This window comes from Hypanus sabinus, chromosome 13 (genome assembly GCF_030144855.1).
Source record: "Hypanus sabinus isolate sHypSab1 chromosome 13, sHypSab1.hap1, whole genome shotgun sequence".
NCBI classification, from domain to species: domain Eukaryota; kingdom Metazoa; phylum Chordata; class Chondrichthyes; order Myliobatiformes; family Dasyatidae; genus Hypanus; species Hypanus sabinus.
In genome coordinates, this window is record NC_082718.1 from 82,253,490 (window position 1) to 82,279,622 (window position 26,133).

The following is a 26,133-nucleotide window of genomic DNA, read 5'->3' on the forward strand; positions in this document are numbered from 1 at the left end:
GATGAACTGAACTGAACATTCCTGGACTGTTTCAATGACATGGTGGTTTGATGTTTTAAATTCTGTGTTTTTCACTTGTTTTTTGTTTTTTGAGCAATTTGTTTTTTTTTGCAATTTTGCGTGTTGGGTGTTTGTTGTTTCCTTTGAACGGGTTCACTGGTGTTTCTTCATTTCGTGGCTGACTGTGGAAAGATGAATCTCAGGGTTGTATATTGCATACATACTTTGATAACGAATGTTCTTTGAATCTTTAAATTTATTATCTAAGCACATGTATGCTACTATATATTACCCTGAGATTCATTTTCCTGCAGGCATTTACAGGGAAAACAGAAATACATAAGAAAACAATACATGAACAGACAAAGACCTTCAAACATCAGTGTTAAAAGAAGGAAAATAGTGCAAATAAAAATAATATTGGGAGCATGAGTTGTAAAGAGATCTTGAAAGTGAGGCTGGAGGTCATAGAATTAGTTCAGAATAGTGGTGATTGAAATTATCCAGGTGGGTTCAGGAGCTTGATGGTTGTGAGGTAATAACTGTTCATGAATGTTATGTTGTGGGACCTAAGGCTTCTTTCTGTACTTCCTGCTCGATGGTAGTATCAAGAAGAGGGGATGGCCTAGGTGGGAGGTCTCTGATGATGGATGCTGTTTTCTTGTGGCGGTGCTCCACCCTGCTGTCCTGCAGACCTTGTCCTTGTTTCCATCAGCTGGTAGCAAATGGGTGACTTGCTGTGGTTTTCCTACCTTATACTGCACCCTGTGCCTTTGCTGTTGAAATGGAATGGGGATGGAGGAGCTGGTGATAGAAGCAAAGAATGTTGTTGACCATAATTTAGCTTTGCAAATGTAGATTCAGTATAAATGTGCTTAGTACTGCTACTCACTGGAGGCCACAGGAGCTATTCATCCCTGATTTAATGAGCAAGTAAGTCAGACAGTGTGTTTCTTAAGACGTGGCAATCAGTCGTGTTGTAAAACTTCACACTTTAAACTCATTTGGATCAGACAATGAACAGACAGACCAACAGCACTGTTTTAAAATGTATGGATTAACTGTAGAGGAAGCTGTTGTAACTGTAACCTCATAATCTGAGTCATCTCATGGTTCAGAAAACTCAAAACAAAACGAGGAAGATTCATTAAAATTCTCTTTGCACTAAATCATGTCTCCTACAGAGAGTTGTGCTTTCTAATATCCATTTATGGTCTGCATAATGTGCGAGAACATGCATGAATGCAGTATTATGTATTTCTTTCCTGTGCCATCCACGAGGGACCCTGCCAGTGTGGTAGCTGCGTCCAATTTTCTCTCTGTCCCTTGATGAGAGTAGCTTCCACTCCTTGGCGATTCCATCTGTTTGCACATCAGAGACTGCAGATTTACCACAAAGACAGACTGCAGTGCATTACACCCACCCCATTAAACCGTTTTAATCCAATATATCTCCTCAGGGACATCAGAATTCCCGGACAACATTTTCAGAGCTACCGTCCCCTTTTGATGAGTCCGTCTGACTTATGAAAGAAAAAGATTTCAGATAGACTCAGCCCTGTAATCAGTTGATGCAGGCTGAAACAAACCTGAATTTACCACAAGTTGTCCCTAAAATTCTGCATTGGTTTTGACATTAATGTCAGAAAAATCACCCAGCCACTGAAACCATTTCTGCTGTTTTTCTATATAACAAAGTGATACACAAATGTGTACCTCCTGTACTTAATTCCCAGTAAAAAGAGGGCCAGCCCTGAATTTCCTCTATTTACACTGGTGATGCACTGGGGGTTCGTTAAAATGAACAATATAGGGCACAGCTGTTTTCAGGATCAGGTGAGACAAGCTGAAGTAAGGAGTTTTTGAGCCTGATGACTAGTGAAAGTTTGAATTACTGCAGTTGGGAGCAACCTTTTGGAGCAATTTATTTTCTTGGCGTTGAGCCTAGACGGTCTTGAACTTGCTTCTGACTGCCTGTGGGAGTGTGAGACTACTGAGAGATTTTGATCAATCCCTCCCCCATCTCCCATGCATTAGTGGGAGCCTCTCAGGTGCAGGTATTGTGTACTCTGTGAGGATATCTTTGTAGAGTGCACTCTGTGAAGATATCTTCGTAGACCATTCTCACGCTGTACAAGGATGAGTATAAAAGTGACTGTGGTAGAATTTAAACATGATGGACCTCAGAAGAAATCACCCCCCCCCAGTACAATGTCCTATTAATAAAGGTTCTTTGATGTCCTCGGGGAAAAGCAAAGATGGGAAGAGAGCACGTATCAAAAGGGCAATTGTGGAAATATGCCAGCCACAGCAGAGGAGTTACAGCCCAGGGAAACTGATGACAGCACTCCTATGTGGGTGATAATTGGATCCAACATTCAGCCACAAGTGATGCGTGGTATGTTAGTAATAGCAGAGAACCATAGTGACTTTGATAGAGTGACCAAGAAATTATTCCCCTGCAGCGTAGGAGGCTGAGGGCTGAACTTATAAAATCATGAGGGACAGACATAAGGTGGATGGTCACTGTCTTTCTCCCAGAGTCGGGGAATCTAAAACTAGAATCAGAATCAGAATCAGGTTTAATATCACCAGCAATGTTGTAAAATTTGTTGTCTTTGTGGCAGCAGTACAATGAAATACATAATAATAGAAATTCTGCAAATTCTGCAGAGAGAAAGCAAACAACTGCAGGAAACATAAAGTTGTGATAGTAGGGGATTTTAATTTTCCACATATTGATTGGGATTCCCATACTGTTAAAGCTCTAGATGGGTTAGAGTTTGTAAAATGTGTTCAGGAAAGTTTTCTAAATCAATATATAGAGGTACCGACTAGAGAGGATGCAATATTAGATCTCCTATTAGGAAACAAGTTAGGACAGGTGACAGAAATGTTTGCAAATTTGCTGATGATACAAAGATTGGAGGTGTAGTAGACAGTGAGGAAGGTTATCAAAGCTTGCAGAGGGACTTGGACCAGCTGGAAAAATGGGCTGAAAAATGGCTGATGGAGTTTAATGCAGACAAGTGTAAGATATTGCACTTTGGAAGGAAAAACCAAGGTGGAACATACAAGGTAAATGGTAGGGCACTGAGGAGTTTGGTAGAACAGAGGGATCTGGGAATACAGATACAAAATTCCCTAAAAGTGGCGTCACAGGTAGATAGGGTAGTAAAGAGAGCTTTTGGTACATTGGCCTTTATAAATCAAAGTATTGAGAATAAGAGTTGGAATGTTATGGTGAGGTTGATAAGGCATTGGTGATGCCGAATTTGGAGTATTGTGTGCAGTTTTTGTTACTGAATTACAGGAAGGATATTAATAAGGTTGAAAGAGTGCAGAGAAGGTTTACAAGGATGTTGCCAGGACTTGAGAAACTGAGTTACAGAGAAGGGTTTAATAGGTTAGGACTTTATTCCCTGGAGCGTAGAAGAATGAGGGGAGATTTGATAGAGGTGTATAAAATTATGATGGGTATAGATAGAGTGAATGCGAGCAGGCTTTTTCCACTGAGGCTAGGGGAGAAAAAAAGCAGAGGACATGGGTTAAGGGTGAAGGGGGAAGAGTTTAAAGCGAACATTGGGGGGGGGCTTCTTCACACAGAGAGTGGTGGGAGTGTGGAATGAGCTGCCAGATGAAGTGGTAAATGTGGGCTCACTTTCAACATTTAAGAAAAACTTGGACAGGTACATGGATGAGAGGTGTAGGGAGGGATAAGGTCCAGGTGCAGGTCACTGGGACTAGGCAGAAAAATGGTTCGGCACAGCCAAGAAGGGCCAAAGGGCCTGTTTCTGTGCTGTAATGTTCTATGGTTCTAAATATAATGTGAATTACAGTGAATATCTATAGATATATTCAACAGTTAAATAAGTATTGCAAAAATAGAACTAAAAAAGAATTGAGGTAGTGTTCATGGTTCCTGACTCACTGTGTGTGTGCCTTCAGGCCTCCTACCTGATGGTAACAATGAGAACAAGGCATGATCTGGGTGATGGGGGTCCTTAATGGTGCCTTTTTGAAGCATCACTTCTTGAAGGTGCCCTGGATACTACAGGGGCTAGTGCCCATGAATGAGTTGAGTAAGCTTACAGTTTCCTGCAGCTCATTTCGATCCTGTGCAGTAGCTCTCCCCCCACCCCCCACTCCATACTAGATGGTGATGCAGCCAGTTAGAACAGTCTCCACGGTACATCTGTAGATACTTGTGAGCGTCTTTGGTGAAATACCAAGACAACAGAGAGGAAAAGGAGAGGGATTTAAAGGGCAAACAGGAGAAAATCTGCAGATGCTGGAAATCCAAGCAGCTCACATTGAAAGTGGATCTGATGGGAAACTTTCACACTGAGGGTGGTTGGATGAGGAAGCTGTAGGAGATGGATATAATACAATGTTTTAAAAGACATTTAGATAGGTACATGGATGAAAAAAGTTCAGAGGGACATGGGCAAACTGCAGGGAAATTGAACTAACTGAACTAGATATCTCGGTCAGCTTATTTGTGGGGGTTTGAAGGACCTGCTTCCACATGTATAGCTTTATGACCATCATCAAGAAGTTGGAGGGGACATTTAATTTCCTGTAACAGACCGAAAGAAGCTCCACAATGTACTGAAGCTGATGTGTCTCACCTAGACATAGTTTGCAATTACAGATATTTTTGTATTCCTAAAAGGTTTAGCTGTAAGTAGTTACAAGGCAATATCCTAGATGTTTTTAGGATAGAAATCTATGCTAAACAGATTATCATGCTAAGACTTATAAAGGTACCAACCCACAAATGGCAAACAAAGTATTTTAACCCACATAACTGTCTACCTTTCTTCCCAATTACACTTCCTTCTTTTACTAATGACTTTTGGTGCTCTTCAGAGATATGAGCCCAGTCATCTGGCAGGAGATATGTTCAGAAAGAAGAACAAAATCGATTGTGAGCAATCCAGTGCACCTACCTACTTAGTTTACCAAACATGTTTCTGTTGAATTGTTGTGCTGTTTATTTGGGCTTTACTTTTCATGAATCTTTTTCATGACCTCATCAATAATTTTTTTTTTGCTAGAGCATCTAAACAGCAGATAGTGCATTCATCCGGCTGGGAAAATACGCTGTTTGTTAAACAGTGTCCACTCCAACCATTACAAATGGGTTAAATTGGCATTGTTAGTAATACAATTGTCCCAGTAAGAAATATAATCAGAATCGGAATCAGGTTTAATATCACTGGCATATGTCATGAAATTCATTGTCTTTGTGGCAGCAGTACAATATAATACATAATAATAGAGAGAGAGAAAAGCTGTGAATTACCAGGGGCAAGACATGTTAAAGTGCCGGGGTTAGGACTGAGCTTAAGTTACCACTCAATGCACTTCAGTAAACTATTTAAGAACTTTTTAAAAGCTATTTATTAATGTTTTTTGGGAGGGTGATTTTAGATGCATATCATATTTATACTGAGTTAAGATACTGTATGTAATTAGTTTTGCTACAATAAGTGTATGGGACACTGGAAAAATGTTGAATTTCCCCTTGGGGATGAATAAAGTATCTATCTATCTATATATGTTAAATTAAATAAGTAGAGCAAAAATAAAAATAGAAAAAGTAGTGAGGTAGTGTTCATGGGTTCAATGTCCATTCAGAAATCAGGTGAAGAGAGGAAGAATTTGTTCCTGAATTGCTGAGTTTGTGCCTTCAGGCTTCCATACCTCCTTCCTGATGGTAACAATGAGAAGAGGGCACATCTTGGGTGATGGGGGTCCTTAATGATGGAAGCCATCTTTTTGAGGCACCTCTCCTTGAAGATGTCCTGGATACTCCAATACTACAGAGGCTGGTGCCCATGCTGGAGGTGACTAAGATTACAACTCTCTGCAGCTTATTTTCGATCCTGTGCAGTAGCCCACCATGCCACGTGGTGATACAGGATGCAGCCAGTTATTTTCACCTCTGTATTCATCACTTCAGAACTGTGGTTTTGAAAATCATTAGCTCATATTGTCCTGTGGGGATGTTAACTCAAAAAAGGAAATTTCATTAAAGAGATCACAGACTTCTTAGCAAAAATACTGCAGATGCTGGAAATCTGAACTGCAGACACAGATGTTAAAAATGCTCAACACCTAGTGTCTGTGGAAAGCTAACAGAGTTAATGATTTAGGTCATCAGAATGAGAGCAATGAAGAAATGAGCACGTTTATAAAATACAGAGATGGGGTCAGTGAAGAGAACAAAGAGAATGTGTGCATTTGAGTGGTAACCAACGTTGTCCAGGTTGTCCAGGTGATACACTTAGAAAGCAGCTTTCTAAGTTAAAGAAGATATCTTTAAAAGATATCTTCAGAGGGAATGTAAATAGAAGAAAATGAGTGAGGACAAGAAAGATAGATAGATAGGTAAATAGATAGAACACAAGCTGGAGCTGTACTACAGAACTAAGCAGCTGGAAGAAATATTCAGTAGATCAGTTTGCATCTGAGGAGATAAAAAGACTGTGTTAATATCACAGAGACAAAGTCAAAGTTGAGTTATTTGAAGTGTCATGAAGTACATGTACATATGCAGAAGTGCGGTCAAAAATTTACTTGTAGCAGCATCTAAAGCACAGAACATCAGATACACAATAGTCACAACTGTAAATTAATAACAAATAAAACAAAACTATGCAGAAAGGACACAGACCAAAAAAAAAGACAAAGTCCATTGTAGTGCAAAATGGTCACTGTATTGCTGTACTGAGGTTATAGGGGGCACAGTCTTTCTGGCATGGGCACTTCTGAATAAAACAGTAAAGACTGTTTATCTGAAATGGTTGAATTCAATATAACAATAACAGCATGGAAACAGGCCATCTTGGCCCTTCTAGTCCGTGCCGAACGCTTACTCTCACCTAGTCCCACCTACCTGCACTCAGCCCATAACCTCCTTTCCTTTCCTCCATTCAACACAGAGTCTTGGCTAGACAGAAGATGAGGCAGCATTCCTTGAGCTTTCATTCAGTATTGATGCAAAGATATTTGGTGCCAAAGACAGAGGTCAGAGTACAAGTGTTTGTCTTATTGGATGATATTTATTTTTATACTTTAATACTCTTTTAATTTAGAACATTGAACTATACAGCACCGTACAAGCTCTTTGACCTATAATGTTGTGCCAACCTTTTAATATCCTCCTAGATCAATCTAATGCTTCCTTCCCACATCGACTCCATTCATCTATGTGCCTACCTAGGAGTCTCTTAAATCTCTCTAGCGTATCCGCCTCTACAATCACACCTAGCAATCTGCTCCATGTATTTATAAAACTCCGACTTAAAAAAAACCTGCCTACCTCTGACTCCCTCCCATACTTCCATCCAGTCACCATAAAGTTATGCCCTCTCATATTAGCCATAGCTGGGCAAAAGATGCTGGCTGCCCACTCTACCTGTGTCATATATCTTGTACACCTCCAGGAAGTCACCTCTCATCTTCCTTTATAAATGATATTGCACAATTTCATCTTTCTTTCAGTGAGTCAGGTAAGTTGAAATGGAATACCAGATTTGGAACCTTTGGATATTATGACGTGGGTACTGACATGATGACATGTTAAAGGCCAGATGGAAATGGGGGTTCTGATGTGTTAGAGAGAGCACAAGCCCTGAGCCCCTGGTATGTTAGAGGAAGCATGGAAACTGGCACAGTGGTGCATGAGAAGCACCTAATGAGTGCTAAGAGATCATCAGAAGTGGGGACTGAAAAGGAACGTGACACATGACTTGGTGAGCCTAATGCTGAACCTTCAGGATTTCCAAGGAATCAGATTAAGGATTATTGGAGTCTTGCTGTACCTCTGGGGTGGTGGGGTGGAGATACGCCTCTACCAAAGGAGGTGTGAGGATCTCCTTCCCTCCGGACCTGCTTAACAAACAAACTCTACCTCAGTCTGGGACGCCATGAGGATAAGTTGTCATCAGGTTGCTAGGTTAATAAGGTCACTTAGCGACAAAGGGACATGAACAGAGGAACACAAATGTTACGAAATGAGGAGATTCAGGAAATGCCCAGCAGGTCAGGCGGTGGTAGTGGAGTGAAAGACTTCACCATGCCACAGATGATGACCTAGAGTGGAATTGGTTGAACTTGATGCAAGCAGAGAACTTGAGTTACCTAAGGTTGTAGAATTCAACATTAAGCTGAGAAGTTTGCAATGTTACTCAAATAAAGGTACGGTAGATCAGGCAGCTATATGGAAAATAGTAAACATTGGGCATTTTGGGCTGAGACACGCCACCAGGACTTATTTCCATCAATGCTGCCTGGTCTGCTGAGTTCCTCCTGCATCTTGTGTGTGTAGCTTTGGATTTTCAGCATCTGCATACTTTCTCCTGTTTGTAAAGGCGCAGGACTGTTTCTGTAGATTCCAGAAGATGAAACAACGTCTTTCCACTGCAATGTTTTCCCAGCATTTTCTCTCTTTATTTCTGATTTCCAGCACTTGCTAATTTTTACTCTTCGAGTGTACTTGTTGCTAGTTCAAGCACAGACTAAAGTTCTTGAATTGAGTGAGCAATGAGTTTTTGAGAAGTCTTATTAAGTGTCCAATTATAAGCCAATTAACACTTTAAGTGTGTCTAAGTATAGATCTCCATATTGAGCTCTTTGTTTATTTGTGATTGCCAAAGGATAATTGCTTCTGGATCGGGGAGCAATTTATGCTGGGAAGAGTTCACGGGTATGTTGCATGGTGATTGATATTATTAGATATATTTCTGATCCTGGGAAAATGTGGACTGTAGAATATGGATCCTGATCAGACATATGCAGTCCAATTTCATAATCAGTGTGACTTCACCTGGGTGTAAGTGCTGATGCAATATACTCTGGCTTACATCAGTTCTGGATTGCATAGCTTTGAATCAAAACAGCCCTGTGCAGTCCAGTTTCCCAGCTAACATATTACATTTCATTCCAAATATTCTGTCAGGCAAAAGATGTTTTATTTGGAACATATGATCAGTAGCATAAACACAATTTTTTAACAAGTCCTCCCAAGTTACAATGGTTTGAGAATTTCAACTCAGTTAAAAATAACTGGGAAAGGAAAATTAATATAAGTAAAATGGTTATTTAAAATAATTTAATGGGTTTGATAATTTGTTTTAAGGTAAGGAAACTTGATAGATGTTACTTAAGTCCCCTTACAGAATCATTCCATAGAAGGGTGTCATTTACCTGTTCAAATCTGTGCCAACTTTCAGTCCAGCTCCTCTCCCGGTCCCATGTTCTCCATCTTCCTTCATTCTTTCCATAAAGGTAATGGCATCTCTCAGGATATTACTCAGTTACCTTCCTTGCTCTTCTGGTTCATTCCATTAAAATACTGATGAATCAGAACTAGGATCAGGTTTAATATCACTGGCAAATGTGGTAAAATTTGTTGTCTTTGTGGCAGCTGTACAATGCAATACATAATAATAGAAAAAAACATGTATTACAGTGTGTGTGTATATGTGTGTGTGTGTGTGTGTGTGTGTGTGTGTGTGTGTGTGTGTGTGTGTGTGTGTGTGTGTGTGTGTACGTATATACATATATAAAAAAATATATAGAGGGAGAGTGTTGGCCTTCAGGCTTCTGTACTTACTTCCTGATGGTAGCAATGAGAACGATGCATGGCTTGGGTGCTGGGGGTCCTTAATGATGATGGCGCTTTTTTGATGCATCACTCCTTGAAGGTGATCTGGATGCTACAGAAACTTGTGCCCACAATGGAGCTGTCTGAGTTTATGACTCTGCAGCTTATTTCGATCCTGTGCAGTCTCTTCCACTTACCCCCATTCCAGATGGTGATGCAGCCAGTTAGAATGCTCTTCACAATACACTGTAGTAATTTTGCGAGAGTTCTAGATGACATGCCAAATCTTCTTAACCTCCTAATGAAATATAGCTGCTGTTGTGACTTTGTGACTGCAGTGATATGTTGGGTCCAGGATAGATCCTCAGAGGAAATATACTTCTTGAGCTGAGGGTTTTTAAATTTTTTTTTGTTCTATTCTTATCATCTTTTAACTGCAAGGATTGTGTGAAAATCCCTTGTTATTTCAAACCTGTGCTGTCCGCTGAAATATTTCAACCAGTTTTCAGTTTTGTTAACTATTAGTTAACAATTACCTTTCTGTCCTTTCAAACAGTGATCAAAATTGCAGACCCCAAATTGAAACCAGTTTGTTCAGTTTAAAGCCAATGGTTGGCTCCTCACACTTAGCCAGACTCCATTCCAATCATTAAATAGTGTGCTGAATGCTCTTGGCAGTGTAATTTATGGTTCCAGCTCTCTATTACTTGCAGTAATACTCCATGTGAATTCCTCTCATTCTCTGTCTTCATGTAGGGATATTAAAATTTCATGAATGCTATTTGGGCGATGGTCTGGCAGAAAACAACAATGATTTTAATGAAACCAGCAGCATCAACCTGCAGACATCCAGTTTCTCTATTCTTGAGCAGTATGTGACCAACGTTCGCGAAGCACTTGGCATTGATTCCTACTACACCAGGTAAAGTTTGCATTTCTTTGAAAGGTTCTTATTGATTTTGATATCCTCTTTCTGTTAAGGTGTCATTCCTGATTTGCTTCATGCAGAGACAGATTGAAGATTATAGGCAGATGCAACATGCTTTATTATGGACCGTGACAGTGTTTATCATTAAAATTAGTTAATGACAGGCCTTGCAGTTAGTGCCGTAATGAGTTGCATCATTGGAATTTGTTTCCATCTTTGCTTTGCTATGTATTACAGTTTGATTTTCTTTATCATGAAGCATTAAATTTTCAAATGCAATAAAAGCAAATGAGTTGAGGAGAGAAAAAAACATTTTTACATCCAATATTGCACTTTTAAGTTCACAAACACTTTTAATGCCGCTCCCCCTCCCTGCATTCATCCTGGGAACCTGGCCACACTGAGTCTGAAATAAGGTTCTTATAGTCAAATCAAGTAAATGAGAGTCATTCTTTGATTGAAGGCATTAAAGCCACATGGCCTGTGGATACACAAATTGAATTGTAGAATACAATCCCCAAAATACTTAAGAGGCCATAAGATATAGGAGCAGAATTTGGCCACTTGGCCCATCGATTCTGCTCTGCCATTTCATCATGGCTGATCCATTTTCTCTGTCAGCCCCAATCTCCTGCCTTCTCCCCATATCCCTCCATGCCCTGACTAATTGAGCATCTATCAACCTTTGCTTTAAATATACCCAATGATTTGGCCTCCACAGGCACCTGTGGGAACAAATTCCACAGATTCACCACACTTTGGCTAAAGAAATTCCTCCTCATCTCCATTCTAAAAGGATGCCTCTCTATTAGGAAACTCAATACTGATCATTATCTTGCTAAACATATATGTGTGTGATATCATTATGTGAGAGCTGAGTTAGAATTGTAGATTGCTATTGTATCAATTAAAGACAGCATGAAAACTGTAGTAGGCATTGGAGTGTCTTGCTTTCCATGAAGAAATAGCTAACAAGGAGTAGATATACACTGAGTGGCCACTTTATTAGGTACCTCCTGTACCTAACAAAATGTCCACTGACTGTATGTTCATGGTCATCAGCTGATCCAGCCCACCCTCTTCAAGGTTTGACGTGTTGTGTATTCAGAGATGCTCATCTGCACAACATTGTTGGGGCACATAGTAGCATAGTGGTTGGCACAACACCCTATAGTCAATTCCAGCCGCTGTCTTTAAGGAGTCTACGTTCTTCCCATGGGTTTCTTCCAGGTGCTTCCGTTCCCCCACCCACAGTCCAAAGCCTTACCAGTTGGTAGCTTTATTGGTCTTTGTAAATTGTCCCGTGATTAGGCCAGGATTAAATCAGAGGGTTGCTGGGCAGGGCAGCTCAGAGAGCAGGAAGGGCTGATTCTGCACTGTATCTCAATAAAAAAGTTATTTGAGTTACTGTCGCCTTCCTGTCAGCTTGAACCAGTCTGGCCATTCACCTCTGAGCTCTCTCGTTAACAAGGCATTTTCACGCACAGAACTGCCACTCACCGGATGCTTTTTGTTTTTCGCACCATTCTCTGTAAACTCTAGAAACTGTTGTACATAAAAACCTCAGGGGATCAGCAGTTTCTGAGATACTCAAACCACCCCATCTGACACCAACAATCATTCCACATCAGAGTTACTTAGATCATACATCTTCCTAATTTGGATGTTTGGTTCAAACACCCATGATTAGTTTATTAGATATTTGCATTAATGAGCAGGTGTGCAGGTGTAATAAAGTGGTCACTGTGTGTATACTGTATATTAAGGGGATCAGAAAATTATATGCTTGGAGTAACAACACATTTTCTATTGATACAATTGGCAGAGTAGTATACTTTTGTTCAGAATTTCTTCCAATATGATTGTGCATCTGCTAGGAAGCTAACGAAATGGATCAGCATGGACTAGGTAAGTGAAGGGGCCTATTTCTGTGCCGTACTTTTCTATGACTCTAAGCTAATATGTTCAGTTTTCCACCAGTTCCTTCTTCCAATGATGTGAAAGCATCTAACCATGTTTTCTGCTCTCTGTTGCCTCCAGTCTATCTGAACCTGGATAAAGGGTGTTAGTTGGATACTTTACTGTGTTGTGCATCAGAGCTTTGCTGAAACACTGGCCACTGTTTAACAGTATTTACTGCATGGTAGTCTAGTATTTATTTTATTTTTGTATTTATTGAGATACTACTGCCCTTTGAACCACACAGCCCAACAGTCTCCCAACTTAACCCTAGCTTAATCATGGGACAATTTACAATGACCAATTAACCTAGCAACGTTGGATTCTGGGAGGAAGGAAACCGGAGCACCCAGAGGAAACCTATGTGGTCACGGGGAGAATGTACATACTCCTTACAGACAGCGGCGGGAATTGAACCCAGGTCGCTGATACTGTAAAGCGTTGTGCTTCTTCTTGTGTCTCTAACTCAGGAGTACTAAAAGCAGTTACACCGCACCAGCTGCAGGTCTGGCTTAATTCAATGGCAGAGAAGTAATTGAATCCTGGATTTTCCACTTCAGTTCATGTCTGCACCATGCATTGCTCTTAACTGAGTTGATTTATTTTTGAAACGAAGCACGTGTGATGAATCATGCCAGAGATGACCAACTCAGTCTGGAAGAATTCACCACCATGTTAAAATAAGGGATTAACTTTCATTTCCCACAAATGAATCTTGCCAATTTACTAATTTTACGAACTTACTAATCTTACTAGACCCCAGAACAATGGCCTAAGATGCTGCCTTCCACTCAGTACTTCTGGTGGGTATTTCTTTGTGTAAAATGTTGGAAATAGTGGCAGTGGAATACAACAGATTCTTCCACTCTGCTGTCTGCTTTCTGAATGGACATTGAATCCATGAATACTACCTCACTACTTTTTTTTATTTCTGTTTTTGCACTATTATTTAATGTATTTATTTTATATATATTCACTGTAATTCACAGTTTTTGCTATTATTATGTATTCAGTGTGCACATGCTGTTGTCACAGGGAAAAAAATTGCACAGCACAAGATTGGACATTGCAGATTACAGGGAATATTGGCTACCCCTATATGAGAAGCATCTGGGTGGTGAAGTTGCTGCTAAAGGGTCTTGGCCTGAAACGTCGACAGTACTCTTTTCCATGGATGTTGCCTGCCTATTGAGTTCCTCTAGCATTTTGTGTGTCTTGGGTGGAAAGGTCGAATGATTGGGTCGGATAAGGAAGGAAGGGGTCTCAGTAGACAGCATGGACTGAATGGAGAACTTTGCAGTTTTATTGCTTTTCAGGTATCAACCCCATGACCAAACCACTGACAAAGTGTATATAAGTAAATCATTCATACACATGGGCCTGCCTTACAGGCATCTTTGCCTAATTGTGCATTCTTGGGTTGTTAGCTGTGATTGTCAAGAGAATAATGCAAAAAAAATGATATGGTTCTGCTATGTTTCAATTCATGTTTCAGTATTAAATCCACTTTAGTAACTGACCACATGCTTAACAGAATTGGAGCACATTACTAGGATTTATAGGTATGGATTTCTGGTGTCTTGGGAAGAGCAAATGCTTGGTTGAGAGTATAAACGATGATGTGGATCATCACTCGGGATTTTTATTCAAATTAGAATTTTCTTTTTATTTTGTGTGTTTTTTTCACTGATGGTATTGATTTGTTTTAAAGGAATCAGAATGAAAATAATGAACTTGATTGTTTAGCTTCCACAATTGCATTAGGCTAGATCTGTTCAACAGCCTAAATGCACAGAGAAGCCGAGAAGTGAAATAAAGGCATTGTAAAAATTTCATTTCATCGTATTGCATACAGCTTTGAGAAGTTTCACTCCTGAAGAGCAGTGCTGTAACTTTAGGATAATACTTCATTACTCTGTTCACCCCTACCAGTGGTTCCTTTATCGTTCTCCTGTCCAATTGGTTTATCATTTTAAAACTACAACCTTTAAAATTCTGTTGGATACAGACCAAATTTAATGTAGTGAGCCATCATGATTTAATTGTTTATGTCCTAATATAACTCTGATCAATCTGTGCTGAACCTTTTTCAAGTCCAGTGCATTCATCCTGAGCTTAAGTGCTTAAAATTGGATCTAAGCAATGCTGTGAACAACTGAACAGTAATTTCCTATCCTTTATATTCCAGCCCCCTGGAGATGTAGACCAATATTCCAATAACTTTTTAGATTACTTTTTATGCCTGTGCACCAGCTTTTAATGATTTGTGTACCTGGACATACAAGACTATTAGCTTCTCTGTAGAGCTAGTCCCTTGCTATTAGAATTGTGGTGAATAATCAGCTCTGAGGATTGTCTGACCCTGATGGAAGCTGATTGGTCCTTGAGTGTCAGCCAAATACTACTAAATGGAGGGTGTTTTGCAAGCAAAGTATTCTCGGAGTGAGAGTCTACTAGAAGGTATGTGTTCTTTAAAATTTGGAGCAGGATAATACTCAAAATACTTTCATTATCAAAGATTATATAAATGATACAACCTTGAGATATGTCTGCTTACAGGCAACCACAAAACAAGAAACCCGAAAGAACCCAATTTTAAAAAGAGTAACACCCAATCAGTATCAGATTTAATATCAATGGCATATATGGTGAGATTTGTTAATTTAGTGGCAGCATTACAATGCAATACATGATACTATAGAAAAAATAAATAAGTAAATCAATTACAGTAAATATATATATAATAGTTAAATTAGAAATAGTGCAAAAACAGAAATTAAAACAATAGTGAGGTAGCGTTCATGGGTTCAATATCCATTTAGGAATCAGATGGCAGAGGGGAAGAAGCTGTTCCTGAGTATGTGCCTTCAGGTTTCTGTACCTCCTTCCTGACAGTAACAACACACAGAGAAAGAGAGAAAAAACACAACTCATGCACACAATAGAAGCAAATTGAGACCATAGACCTGCATCCCGAGAGTAGCCCAAAGCCTCTCTCTCAGCGGGGCAAATCACCGCAAAGCTTGCAGGCACGAAGTGCATAGCAGCCACAGCAGTCTCACAGCCCCAGTGCCACAGAGAGGGAGGAGTGAACATCACGGGAGAGCGAGTAAAATCCTGCTCAGAATCCTAGAACCAAAGAGAGTGACAACTATGTTGCTCGCACAATAGCCTGAGATCTGACATGTGTAGGAATAAATGAGAGAGTTCATTGGTGTAGAGGGCTTTCATATTTGACATATGTGCAAAATAGTCAGTGCGTATCAAGTTTAAATTACTTAAATTATAGGAGCAGATAGGTTCATAACTCAGGATCCCCAAGGCACGAGTGGAAGGGAAAAGAATCCTGAATTCTGACCTATACTATAACGTGAGCTGTGTGAGTTAAATTGCTTTTTCTTGTTCCCACTTTCCTTTTTTTATTAGGAATACACGAGGATCTCACATGATATTGTTCATATTTCAGATGATACACTGCTCAGCAGTACGGGAGTGATAAACCAAGTAATAGGTAGTGTATTCGGGAAGGAGGTACAGAAGCCTAAAGGCACACACTCAGCAATTCAGAAACTGCTTCTTCCCCTCTGCCATCCGATTTCTAAATGGATGTTGAACCCATGGACACTACCTCACTACATTTTTATTTCTGTGGTTTTTTTTTTGCTCTACTTAACCATTTAATTCGGTTTTTTCTGTATATTTATTTTTCATGTATTTTATTGTACTGCTGCTGTAAAAGTAACAAATTTCACGACGTATGCTGGTGATATTAAATCCGATTCTGAGTCTGATCTATTTGGCAGTAAAGGTGGAGTTTTAGATTGCTGACACTTTTTTTTGAAACTATCATGGTTTATTGCTTTATATCCTCGAGTCAATTAGACATTAATTGCTATTTGTCTGAGAGGTTCGCAGATTAGCAGGTGCATTCACATGTACAGCTTCTGGTCAGGAAGCGGTGAGAAAATGCCCCACACTGTGCTGACTAACACACAACTGCTGGTCATCAGCGGTCCACGGCTCAGCACACTCTGGACTTCACCCATGTGTGGTGAATGACAGTGCGCTGAGGTGAGTTGGAGATCAGATGCCAGTGCATTGGACCGTGTACTCTGCTCGCGGATCTTACCATTGAGCCCAGCGGCAGAGAACTGATGAGCTGAAAAGAGGTTTCTATCTGGCTCTCATCTTTGCGTCCCAGAGCACTGGCTGATGAACAGTGAACCCAAATCGCCTTCCCTGTCGAGTAAAGTTAGTGCAACAAAGTGCTTGAGTGATTTTATTGCTTTTATTGTCTTAGAGTGTTTCAATTACATTTTCATTATTTTTAATTTTTTTTAATTCAGTTTTTATTATTTAAGTTTGTTTCAATGATTTTCAAGCGTCTCTGGTGATCAGAAGCAATGAATAGCAGCCTTTTAAAAAAAAAAGATCTGATGAAAGGAAGTCTGACAGCTGGCATTGTTGTTCTGGTTTGGTGGTTCACATCTCTGCATGGACAAAGCAACGGTGACAATTGAACTGCCAAGAGACCACAGTGTGCATCTGTGCATACTGTATTTGCCTTTTGTGGACACGGCTTGGGTGTCTTTGTGGCGTTCTCCAGTGTTCCATGCGTGTCTCCTCATTAAGCTGCAAAAGTACAGGAGGTAGTGAGCATTATCTGTTGTAGCCTTGTCTGGAGGATGGCTCCTGGCAAGCTCAGCCTTTGGCTTAGGAGTGACAGCCAGAGTTGTGCTTGAATTATGGTAGTCCATTTTTAGGTATTAGAAAAATAATTGACCGTGATCAACTTGTTTTTGACATCAAGTTTGAGGAGATCGGCCATTATCTTTGCTCAAAGTCTACTTGAATCACTGAAGGATGCCCAACAGCTGTGACAAAGTTTGAAAGCTATTACCTCTTACAAAACGAAACCAAGTGACACAGGTGATAACAAGGCTTCACTCCCAGATGAGCTTAATGCCTTCTCTGCTCATTTTGACTATCAAAACATGGAGGAATCTTCACGAATTCCGACACCCTCCGATAACCCAGTGATTTCAGTCTCTAAGGCTGACATGAGAGCAACGTTCAGGAAATTGAACCCTTGGAAAGCATCCGGCCCTGTTGAGGTACCTGGCTGAGTACTAAAGACCTGTGCTGAATAACTGGCTGGAGTGTTCACTGATATATATATAACTTCTTGCTTTGACAGTCTGAGGTACTCATCTGCTTTGAACAGCTTCAGTTGTACCAATGCCTAAGAAAAAAGGTCAAGTTTAAATTTAATTGTCACTCAACCATACACGAATACAGCCAAATGAAACAGCGTTATTGTGGGGCCAAGGTACAAAATACAGTACCAACAGTCATTCACAGTACAAGGCACATATAGCACATATAAGACAGCAGTAAAATACAGTCACATGAAAAAAATGTAGTCCAAGTCCCTGAGTCCATGAAAGTTGCAGCAGTCTGCAGTCAAACACAATACATCTTGCCTTCTGGCGAACAAACACTGGAGAGTGGCACTGACTACGCATGGTTGACGGGCCACACCACCTCTTGTACTCAAGTGAAGTGCTCCAACTTTGCCTCTGTCTTGAGGGGGTGCAGGTAAGTGATGCCACAGTTTCTGGCATAGTCCTCACTACAGCTAACGCCACGCAGCTCCCCCTGCCATTCACTAATAGAACTATGAATCGGACTTGCAACGTTCCTCATTACCAATGCCCAACCGGGTCTTGCACTCACAAGAAAAGCAACTAAGATGATGATCTCTTGCTGTTTAACTGCACACCTTCACACACTGAAGCCTCTCTGACGCAGGCAGCGACACATACTGCACCAAATCCAGGTCCATCATTTTCTCTGCCAATGAGTGATTTGCTGATGCGCCTTGAGAGGCTGGTGATGAAACATATCAACTCCTGCCTGAGAAGTAACTTGGATCCACTCCAATTTGCCTCGTGGCAAATGTCGTTTCATTGGCTGTTCACTCAACTCTGGAATATCTGGACAGCAAAGGTGCATACTCCAGGATGCTGTTTATTGACTACAGCTTGGCATTCGATACCATCATCCCCTCAAAACTAATCAATAAGCTTCAAGACCTTGGCCTCACTGCATCCTTGTGCAATTGGACCCTTGATATCTTCACCTGCAGACCCCAGTCAATTTGGATTAGCAGCAACAGCACCTCCATCTCCATCAGCACAGGTACACCCCAAGGCTGTGTGCTTAGCCCCCTGCTTCACTCAGTTTACACCTATGACTCTGAGGCTAAGCACATCTCCAATGCCATATTTATATTTGCTGACGACACCACTGTTGGCTGGATCCAAGGTTGTGACAAGTCAGCATACAGGAGAGAAATTGAAAATCTGGCAGAGTAGTATCATAATAACAACCTATCACTCAATGGCAACAAGACCAGGAAGTTGATTATTAACTTCAAGAGAAGAAAACCAGAGGCCCATGAGCTGGTCCTCATTGGGGGATCAGAGGCTCAGCAACTTTAAATTCCTTGGTGTTATTATTTCAGAGGACCTGTCCTGGCCCCAGTATGTAAGTGCAATTATGAAGAATGCGCAGCAGTGCCTCTACTTCCTTCGAAGTTTGCAAAGATTCGGTAGAATATAGCCTTGACAAAGATGTGTCATGGAGAGTATATTGGCTGGTTGTGCCATGGCCTGTTATGGAAATACCAATGCCCTTGAATAGAAAATCCTACAAAAGGTAGTGGATACGGCCCAGTCCATCACGGGTAAAGCCCTCCCCACCACTGTGCACATTGACATTGACAAGGATTGTTGGTTATCAGTCCTGATGGGTGTGGTCTTTTATTCATTCTGTTATGTTTCTTGGATTTACTGTGCATGCCTGCAATAAAATGAGTCTCATGGTTGTATGTGGTGACATAAATCCACTTTGATAATAAATTTACTTTGAATTTGGTATAAGATATTCATGCAAGGGCTCCTCCTGCCATCTAGTCTCTGCAAATCCACATGAGTTTTGATTGGAAATTTTAAAAAGACTGCAGCTTCTGGAAATCTAAGCAAAAATAGAAAATGCTAGAAAAATTCAGCAGGTCAGACAGCACACATAGAAAATGAAACTATGACAAAAGGGTTACAGAGCCAAGATATAGATTGTTTCTTTAGTTACAGATACTGCCTGACCTGTTGTTTTGTGTGTGAAATCTTACAATGTTGCATTAATTCGTGGCCAGTATAGTACAAATAGCTGTTCTCTCACAGCGTTCTAACATTTTTCCCCTCAAGGATTTTTGGTACCACCATGGTTTCACCTCTGAAAACGAATCCCTCAAACAGCTGAGCTCATCTTGAAGGTGGGGGGCTCCTGTTCTTTCTCTGGTTATCTCATAACAACTGAATGCGATCCTCACAGTGCTGTATCTTGCCTTAGCTTCTGCTTTGTTGACTTGCGCTGATACTGTGTGAACCATTTTTCCTCCTGGAAGGCACGTGTACAGCTCCACAATGAATGTCTTACATTGGATCCCAGAAATATTTTCATGCTTGGCATTTTCATCATACTCTTCTCCATTGTTAGATCTGGCTTTGGCCGCTCCCCTTGGTGACCTCAGGGAAATGCCTTCTGTTTGAAATTTTATTACTACACATTGCACTGTTTTATTTCCCTTCTGTTTACATCTGTCAGGCTCTCATTTTTCTGTTAGTCCCTGCCTTTGCGACAATCTACCTTTCTCCAAAGACAGGAATTTCATCTGCTATAGTTTATGTTAGCACATCCTCCACATGCCTGATCCAGCCTTCACAGAAACCCTTCAGGTGTGTTGCAGATCTTGAAAGATGTCTAGAGCCACAAATATCTCCCAAAGGAAATGTTGAAAATATGTGGAGCTCCAGTTGCCAAAATTAACTCTTGGCATCATGCGCACCAAGAAACTTGCCTGCTCAGATGTGGTAGGATATTTTCAATTCTCTTCACGGGATAATGGTACTTCTTCAGTATCTTACTCAGATTGCAAGCATCCAAACAGTCCTTCAGCTTCTTTGGTTTATTCACATATATATATCATGTTTGATTGCAAAGCAATAAGAATATTGGCAAGACAGTTCTTACTTCTATTAGTCTTTCAGGCTCAACTTTCAGTTTCTCTTTAACAGAAAACTGAACATGCCCTGGAGGATATACTATCAGCTGCTATACTCATCTTGCTCTAGATGGTATTTTCCTTCCCCTTACCAGTTTATTTAAACATCTGCAAATTCATCCGGCAGCTGTGTTTTGTGTGGCGCAGAACTTGGATCTGCAGTAGACTCTGCTATTCGAAGTTCCTCTATCCGTGTTACACTTGACAACAAAGATTTTGCTTGCTGAATACTTTTGGGTATATCTTAGGGATTTTTTTGCTGCTGATCATGAAAATCACCAAGAAATTTCCTTATTGTGCCCCATTTTTTTTTGAAATTGCCTATAACTGTTATTTCAATTCATAATTTGTGTCTGAATGACCGATGCTAAGATTAAGGAAGGCATTATTTTGGTCCATAAATCAAACAGGTCATCAATGACAGGCAATTCAAAGAACTTCTAGTGAGAACTTCTAGTGAGAAAATCGCATGAAAGGCATTTGAGGATGTTGAAAATTTTCTTGCCAACTGCAGAGCACCAAACTTTGTCAGCTGGTTGACAACATGCTTCAAGCATACAAAACCCTGAAGCACAACATGGCACTAAAGATTCATTTTCTGCATTCCCACTTGGACTCCTTCCCTGCAAATCAGTGACGAGCACGATGAGAGGTTTCACCAGGACGTTGTGGTCATAGAGAAACAGTATCAGGGCAACTTGAATCCATCGGTGCTGGTTGATTATTGTTGGACACTTAAGCAAGAAGCCTCAGACACTGAGTACAAATCAAAACTATCAACAGATAATTTTAGCTTCGTTGAACTATTGCAGAGCATCAGCATCATTATGCAATTAAATGTGTTGTATTCAATAAAAGTTAATTTCTTGTTTCTCCAAATTCTTATGTGATACATGTAGTCTGAAATTGTATTTGTTTTCAGCTTCAAGTGGTCGAATTTGTTGTCTAGTGTTATCTATTTCATTGTGCTTGGTTGTATGGGCTGCCAAGCCCAAGACCCTGTTCAGTACAGCAGTCTTTGCTTGGAATGTATCTCCAGTCTTTGGATTGCACAATGTCAGGCACCACGGTAGCATAAGGGATAGTGTGACGCAATTACAGCTCAGGGTGTTGGTGTTTGGAATTCAGTCCTGGTGTCCTCTGTAAGGAGTTTGTACGTCCTCCCCATGGAACGCATTTGTTTCCTCCCACAGTCCAAAGATGTACTGGCTAGTAGGTTAATCAGTCATTGTAAATTGTCCCGTGATTAAGCTGGGGTTAAATCGGTGGGTTGCTGGTGGCCTATTCTGCGCTGTATCACTAAATAAAATAAAAATAAAATAAATCCTGATTTTGCATTAACTAAATGTTAAAACAATTATATGATTTTACATTGTCGCCGCACGTTGTTTTTCCCAAAAGATTCCTTACAAACTTCCTATGAATGTTGCACCGCCCCTGCTTGGAACTGTACTTCTCTTCCACCCATTTCCATTAGAGCAAAGTACTGTATTGGGGCATTTGACCTCCCTAAGGCATTCTCTTATTCTATTTTCTCTTGGTTCAATATCATGATTCTGAGCTTCTCCAGAGGGCCTGGTGGAATCATGGACAATTACTGTGTTTAAGAGACATTAAGACACACTCAAATAGGCAAGGCATGGAAGGATATGGTGTAATATGGATGGGTAAATGGATTGGACATGGACCTGTAGCCTGAAGAACTTCGTTCTGTACTGTGAGATTCTACAACCTTATCTCTGGAGTTACAATTTCAGCCAGGAACTTGTAAAATATAAATTGAGTCTTTCTCTATTCTCCTGCTTTCGCCTCAGAAACTTGAAATAGTTCACTATAGAATGAAGGTGGGGAGGAATTTCTTTAGCCAGAGAGTGGTAAATCTGTGGAATTTGTTGCCACAGGCATCTGTGGAGGCCAAGTCACTGGGTATATTTAAGGCAGAGGTTGATAGATTCTTGATTAGTCAGGGTATGAAGGGATGCGGAGAGAAGGCAGGAGTTTGGGGCTGAGTGCGAAAATGGAATAGCCATGACAGAATTGATGAGCCAAATGGCCTAATTTGCTCCTCTATCTTACGGTCTTATGGTCTATTTCATTGCAGTAATTCCCAGAAGTTTTGAGAAAAGTTTTCCAGTACCTCAAGAGTGGGCCTAATTAATTGCTTGACTTCTTTGCTTTAAAGACCAATCAGAGGCAAGGGCGTTTTTTGCTTTTGAACTCATCACCTTATTAGAATTTGTTAATTCAATATTCAGACAGACTTCCTCTTTTCATTGTTTGTAGTCATCTGGCAAGTGACTGGAATCAAGCACTGAGGTGATTGTATTGAGTCCCTCCTGCAATGTACAGGCCATTAGTGCACAGCCAAGCCTGGCTTGTCCAGTACTCAGTTGGACATTTACCATTTGTACCTTAGTGAGGTCATGACTTAGTTCTGGTCACACACCAGTAGATAAACTGCTTAAGCAGATGAATCCAAGATCACTGACTTGCAATCCTCACCTTGGTTCAACTACAGTGATCCAGGTTGCATGGTAATTAAGAGGAATAGAATATAAAAGCAAGGATATAATGTTAAGGCTTTACAAAGCACTGGTGAGGCCTCACTTGGAATATTGTGAGCGGTTTTGGACCCCTTATTTAAGAAAGGATGTGCTGACTTTGGAAAGGGTTCAAAGGAGGTTCACAAAAATTATTCCAGGATTCAAAGGCTTGTCATATGAGTAGCATTTGATGGTTCTGGGCCTGTACTCACTGGAGTTCTGAAGAATGAAGGGTGACCTTGTTGAAACTTATTGAATATTGAAAGGTCTCGATAGAGTAGATGTGGAGAGGATGTTTCATATTGTGGGGGAGTGTAAGACCAGAGGACAGCCTCAGAACAGAGGGAAGCCCTTTTACAATGGAGATGAGGAGGAATTTCTTTAGCCAAAATGTCGTGAATCTGTGGAATTCAGTGCCACAGGTAGCCGTGGAGGGTTAGTCATTGGGTATTTTTAAGGTAGAATTTGATAGATTCTTGATGAGTCAGGGCTTGAAAGATTACAGGAAGAAAGCAGGACGTTGTGGCTGAGAAGGAATATGGATCAACTATGATGAAATGCTGGAGCAGATTAGAAGGGCCAAATGCCCTAATTCTGCTGCCATATCTTATGGTTTATCCTTAAACCTGAGTAACCAAACCCACGGGTGACAAACTCACATAGCTGGCTATGTCCAGAATCATCTATCTGGCCACTGTAGTTTTACCTTCTGAAATATCCATTGATTACATATTTGATTTCGCAGGAGATTCTGCAGATGCTAGAAATCCTGAGCAACACACACAAAATGCTAGAAGAACCCACTAGGTCAGGCAGCATCTGTGGAAGGAAATGAACGGTTGACATTTTGGACAGAGACCCTCCATCAGGACTCACAATGAGGAGTCTCGTCCTTGAATGTTGACTGTTCATTTCCTTCCATTGGTGCTGTCTGACCTGATGGGCTTTTCCAGCATTTTGTGCATTTTGCATGTTTTGATTATCCCTTTATTGTGGTAGCATTATTGTTTGCCTCTCATTGCAGTTTAATGCAGTAATTTGTATCGAAACTCTGATTTGTAGCTGCTTCTTGCCTGGTGTATTAATGATTGACAGGCCCGTAAGTACTTATGCCAATTGAGTGTCATGGTGGAACAACGCTACTTAAATTTGACAGCATTACTGCAGAGGATAAATCTATTAATGGCTTTAGTTCAATTTCCAGCACATTTAATACAGGAACATGGGGATGTGGGCTGCTTAAAAGTACCAGGTGAACAACTCTTTGTCAGCTAGGTGCCTGCTGTCAGTGACTGTGTAGTTATGCATTGTGATTTTTTTTTGTGTTGCCATAGCTTAGCATGTAGGAAATATGGCTATACATTGCATAGCTTGACACTTGGAAAATATAAAAATCATTTTTTTAATACAAGTCAAGCTGATGAATTATAAACTACAGAATACAAAGAGCTTTTTAGATAATCTGATAACTGGCAGCTATGTCATGTTTATTGATATCACTCAGAAGAAAATCCATTGTGCTGTAGATTTTAGATGCTTAATAAATATACATGAATACTCGGCTGGAAAATGTTGTCATGCAGTCTGCCAGGATGGCAGATTTTTTTCCTGCTTGGGCTGAAATAAAACTATTACTGATCTTCTGCGCTGCCTTTCTCACTCAGTCTCCCCACTTTCTTTGCGCCTGCCATGATTCTAATCCCAGAAAGGTTTCTCTGACATGAGTTGATTGAAAAGGTGTTTGAAATATTCATTTCTTTAAAAACCTAGCATACTTCGATAAGCACTTTCACAACGTCCACCGCAAAAGGTAGAATTTGCCGGTGGCCACCCATTTCAATTCAACTTCCCGTTCCCATTCCAAGATGTCAGTCCATGGCCTCCTCTACTGCCACGAAGGGACCATTCTCAGGTTGGGGAAGCAACACCTTGTATTCCACCTGATGGCATGAACATTGATTTCTCTAACTGCCAGTAATTTCTCCCCCACTTTCAATTCTCTCCTTTTCCAGTCCCTATTCTGGTTCTCCTCTCGCATTTCTCTTCTCCTCTCCTGCCCATCCCCTTTCTCCCATGGTGTACTGTCTTATCCTACCAGATCCCTTCTTCCTCTGCCTTTACCTTTTCCACTTATTACCTCACAGCCTCTCACTTCACTCCCCCACCTACCTTCCCCCTCACCAGGTTCCACCTATCACTTCCAGCTTGTACTTCTTCCTCTCCCACCACCTCCTTCCCCCTCCCAATGAAGGGTCTCAACTGTTTGTTCCTCTCCAAAAACGCTGCCTGGTCTGCAGAGTTCTTCCACCATTTTGTCTGTGATGCTCCAGCATATAAGATTGTCTTGTTGAGTAATTTATGCTGTGATCATGCTATTAACAGTTAGACCATGTTATCTGTGGGATTTCTGCACTGAACAGCATATTTGTGAAGAGTCTTAGTACGTTCCCTCACTCTATTGGAACTAACAAGGAAAAAAATGGTAAATTTTGTAAAATTTTATAAAATTGCCAAAGTACATTGAAGAAGTTGTCCAGGATACTATCTAAATGGATCAATTCATTACAATGGTGCATTAAGGTAATAAAAGGTAAAACAATAAGGGACTGCAGGAAAAGCTTATTTTTTCTGTTGCTATTTTGTGTGATCTTGATCAAGGCAGACTGATTCTGCACAGCATGACACAGCACTAGATTGAAATGAACTGAGCTGAACTGAATATGCCTGGGCTCATTCAATGACCTTGTGGTTTGATGTTTTATATTCTGTGTCTTCTTTCTCATTTTTTTGTCATTTGCACGATGTGTTCTTTTTTTTCTCACCTTGGGGGTTTGATGTTTTTCTTTGAACAGGTTGCATGACTTTCTTTGCTTCGTGGCTGTGGGAAGGTGAATCTCAGGGTTGTACGCTGCATGATAAATGTACTTTGAATCTTTGAAAGATCAGTGTCGGTAGGCATTGA

The 26,133-nt window shown here is 40.6% G+C and overlaps 1 protein-coding gene across 7 annotated transcripts in view; it reads left to right on the forward strand.

Annotated features, from left to right (window-relative positions):
• Nucleotides 1-26,133, forward strand: part of ttc28 (tetratricopeptide repeat domain 28) — an 886,755-nt gene that overhangs the window by 688,105 nt on the left and 172,517 nt on the right. For all 7 annotated transcript variants that reach the window (XM_059988046.1, XM_059988048.1, XM_059988047.1 and 4 more), the window contains one exon: nt 10,373-10,538. In XM_059988046.1, coding sequence (XP_059844029.1) covers nt 10,373-10,538 — 166 coding nt within the window. The remainder of the gene's footprint in view (nt 1-10,372; nt 10,539-26,133) is intronic.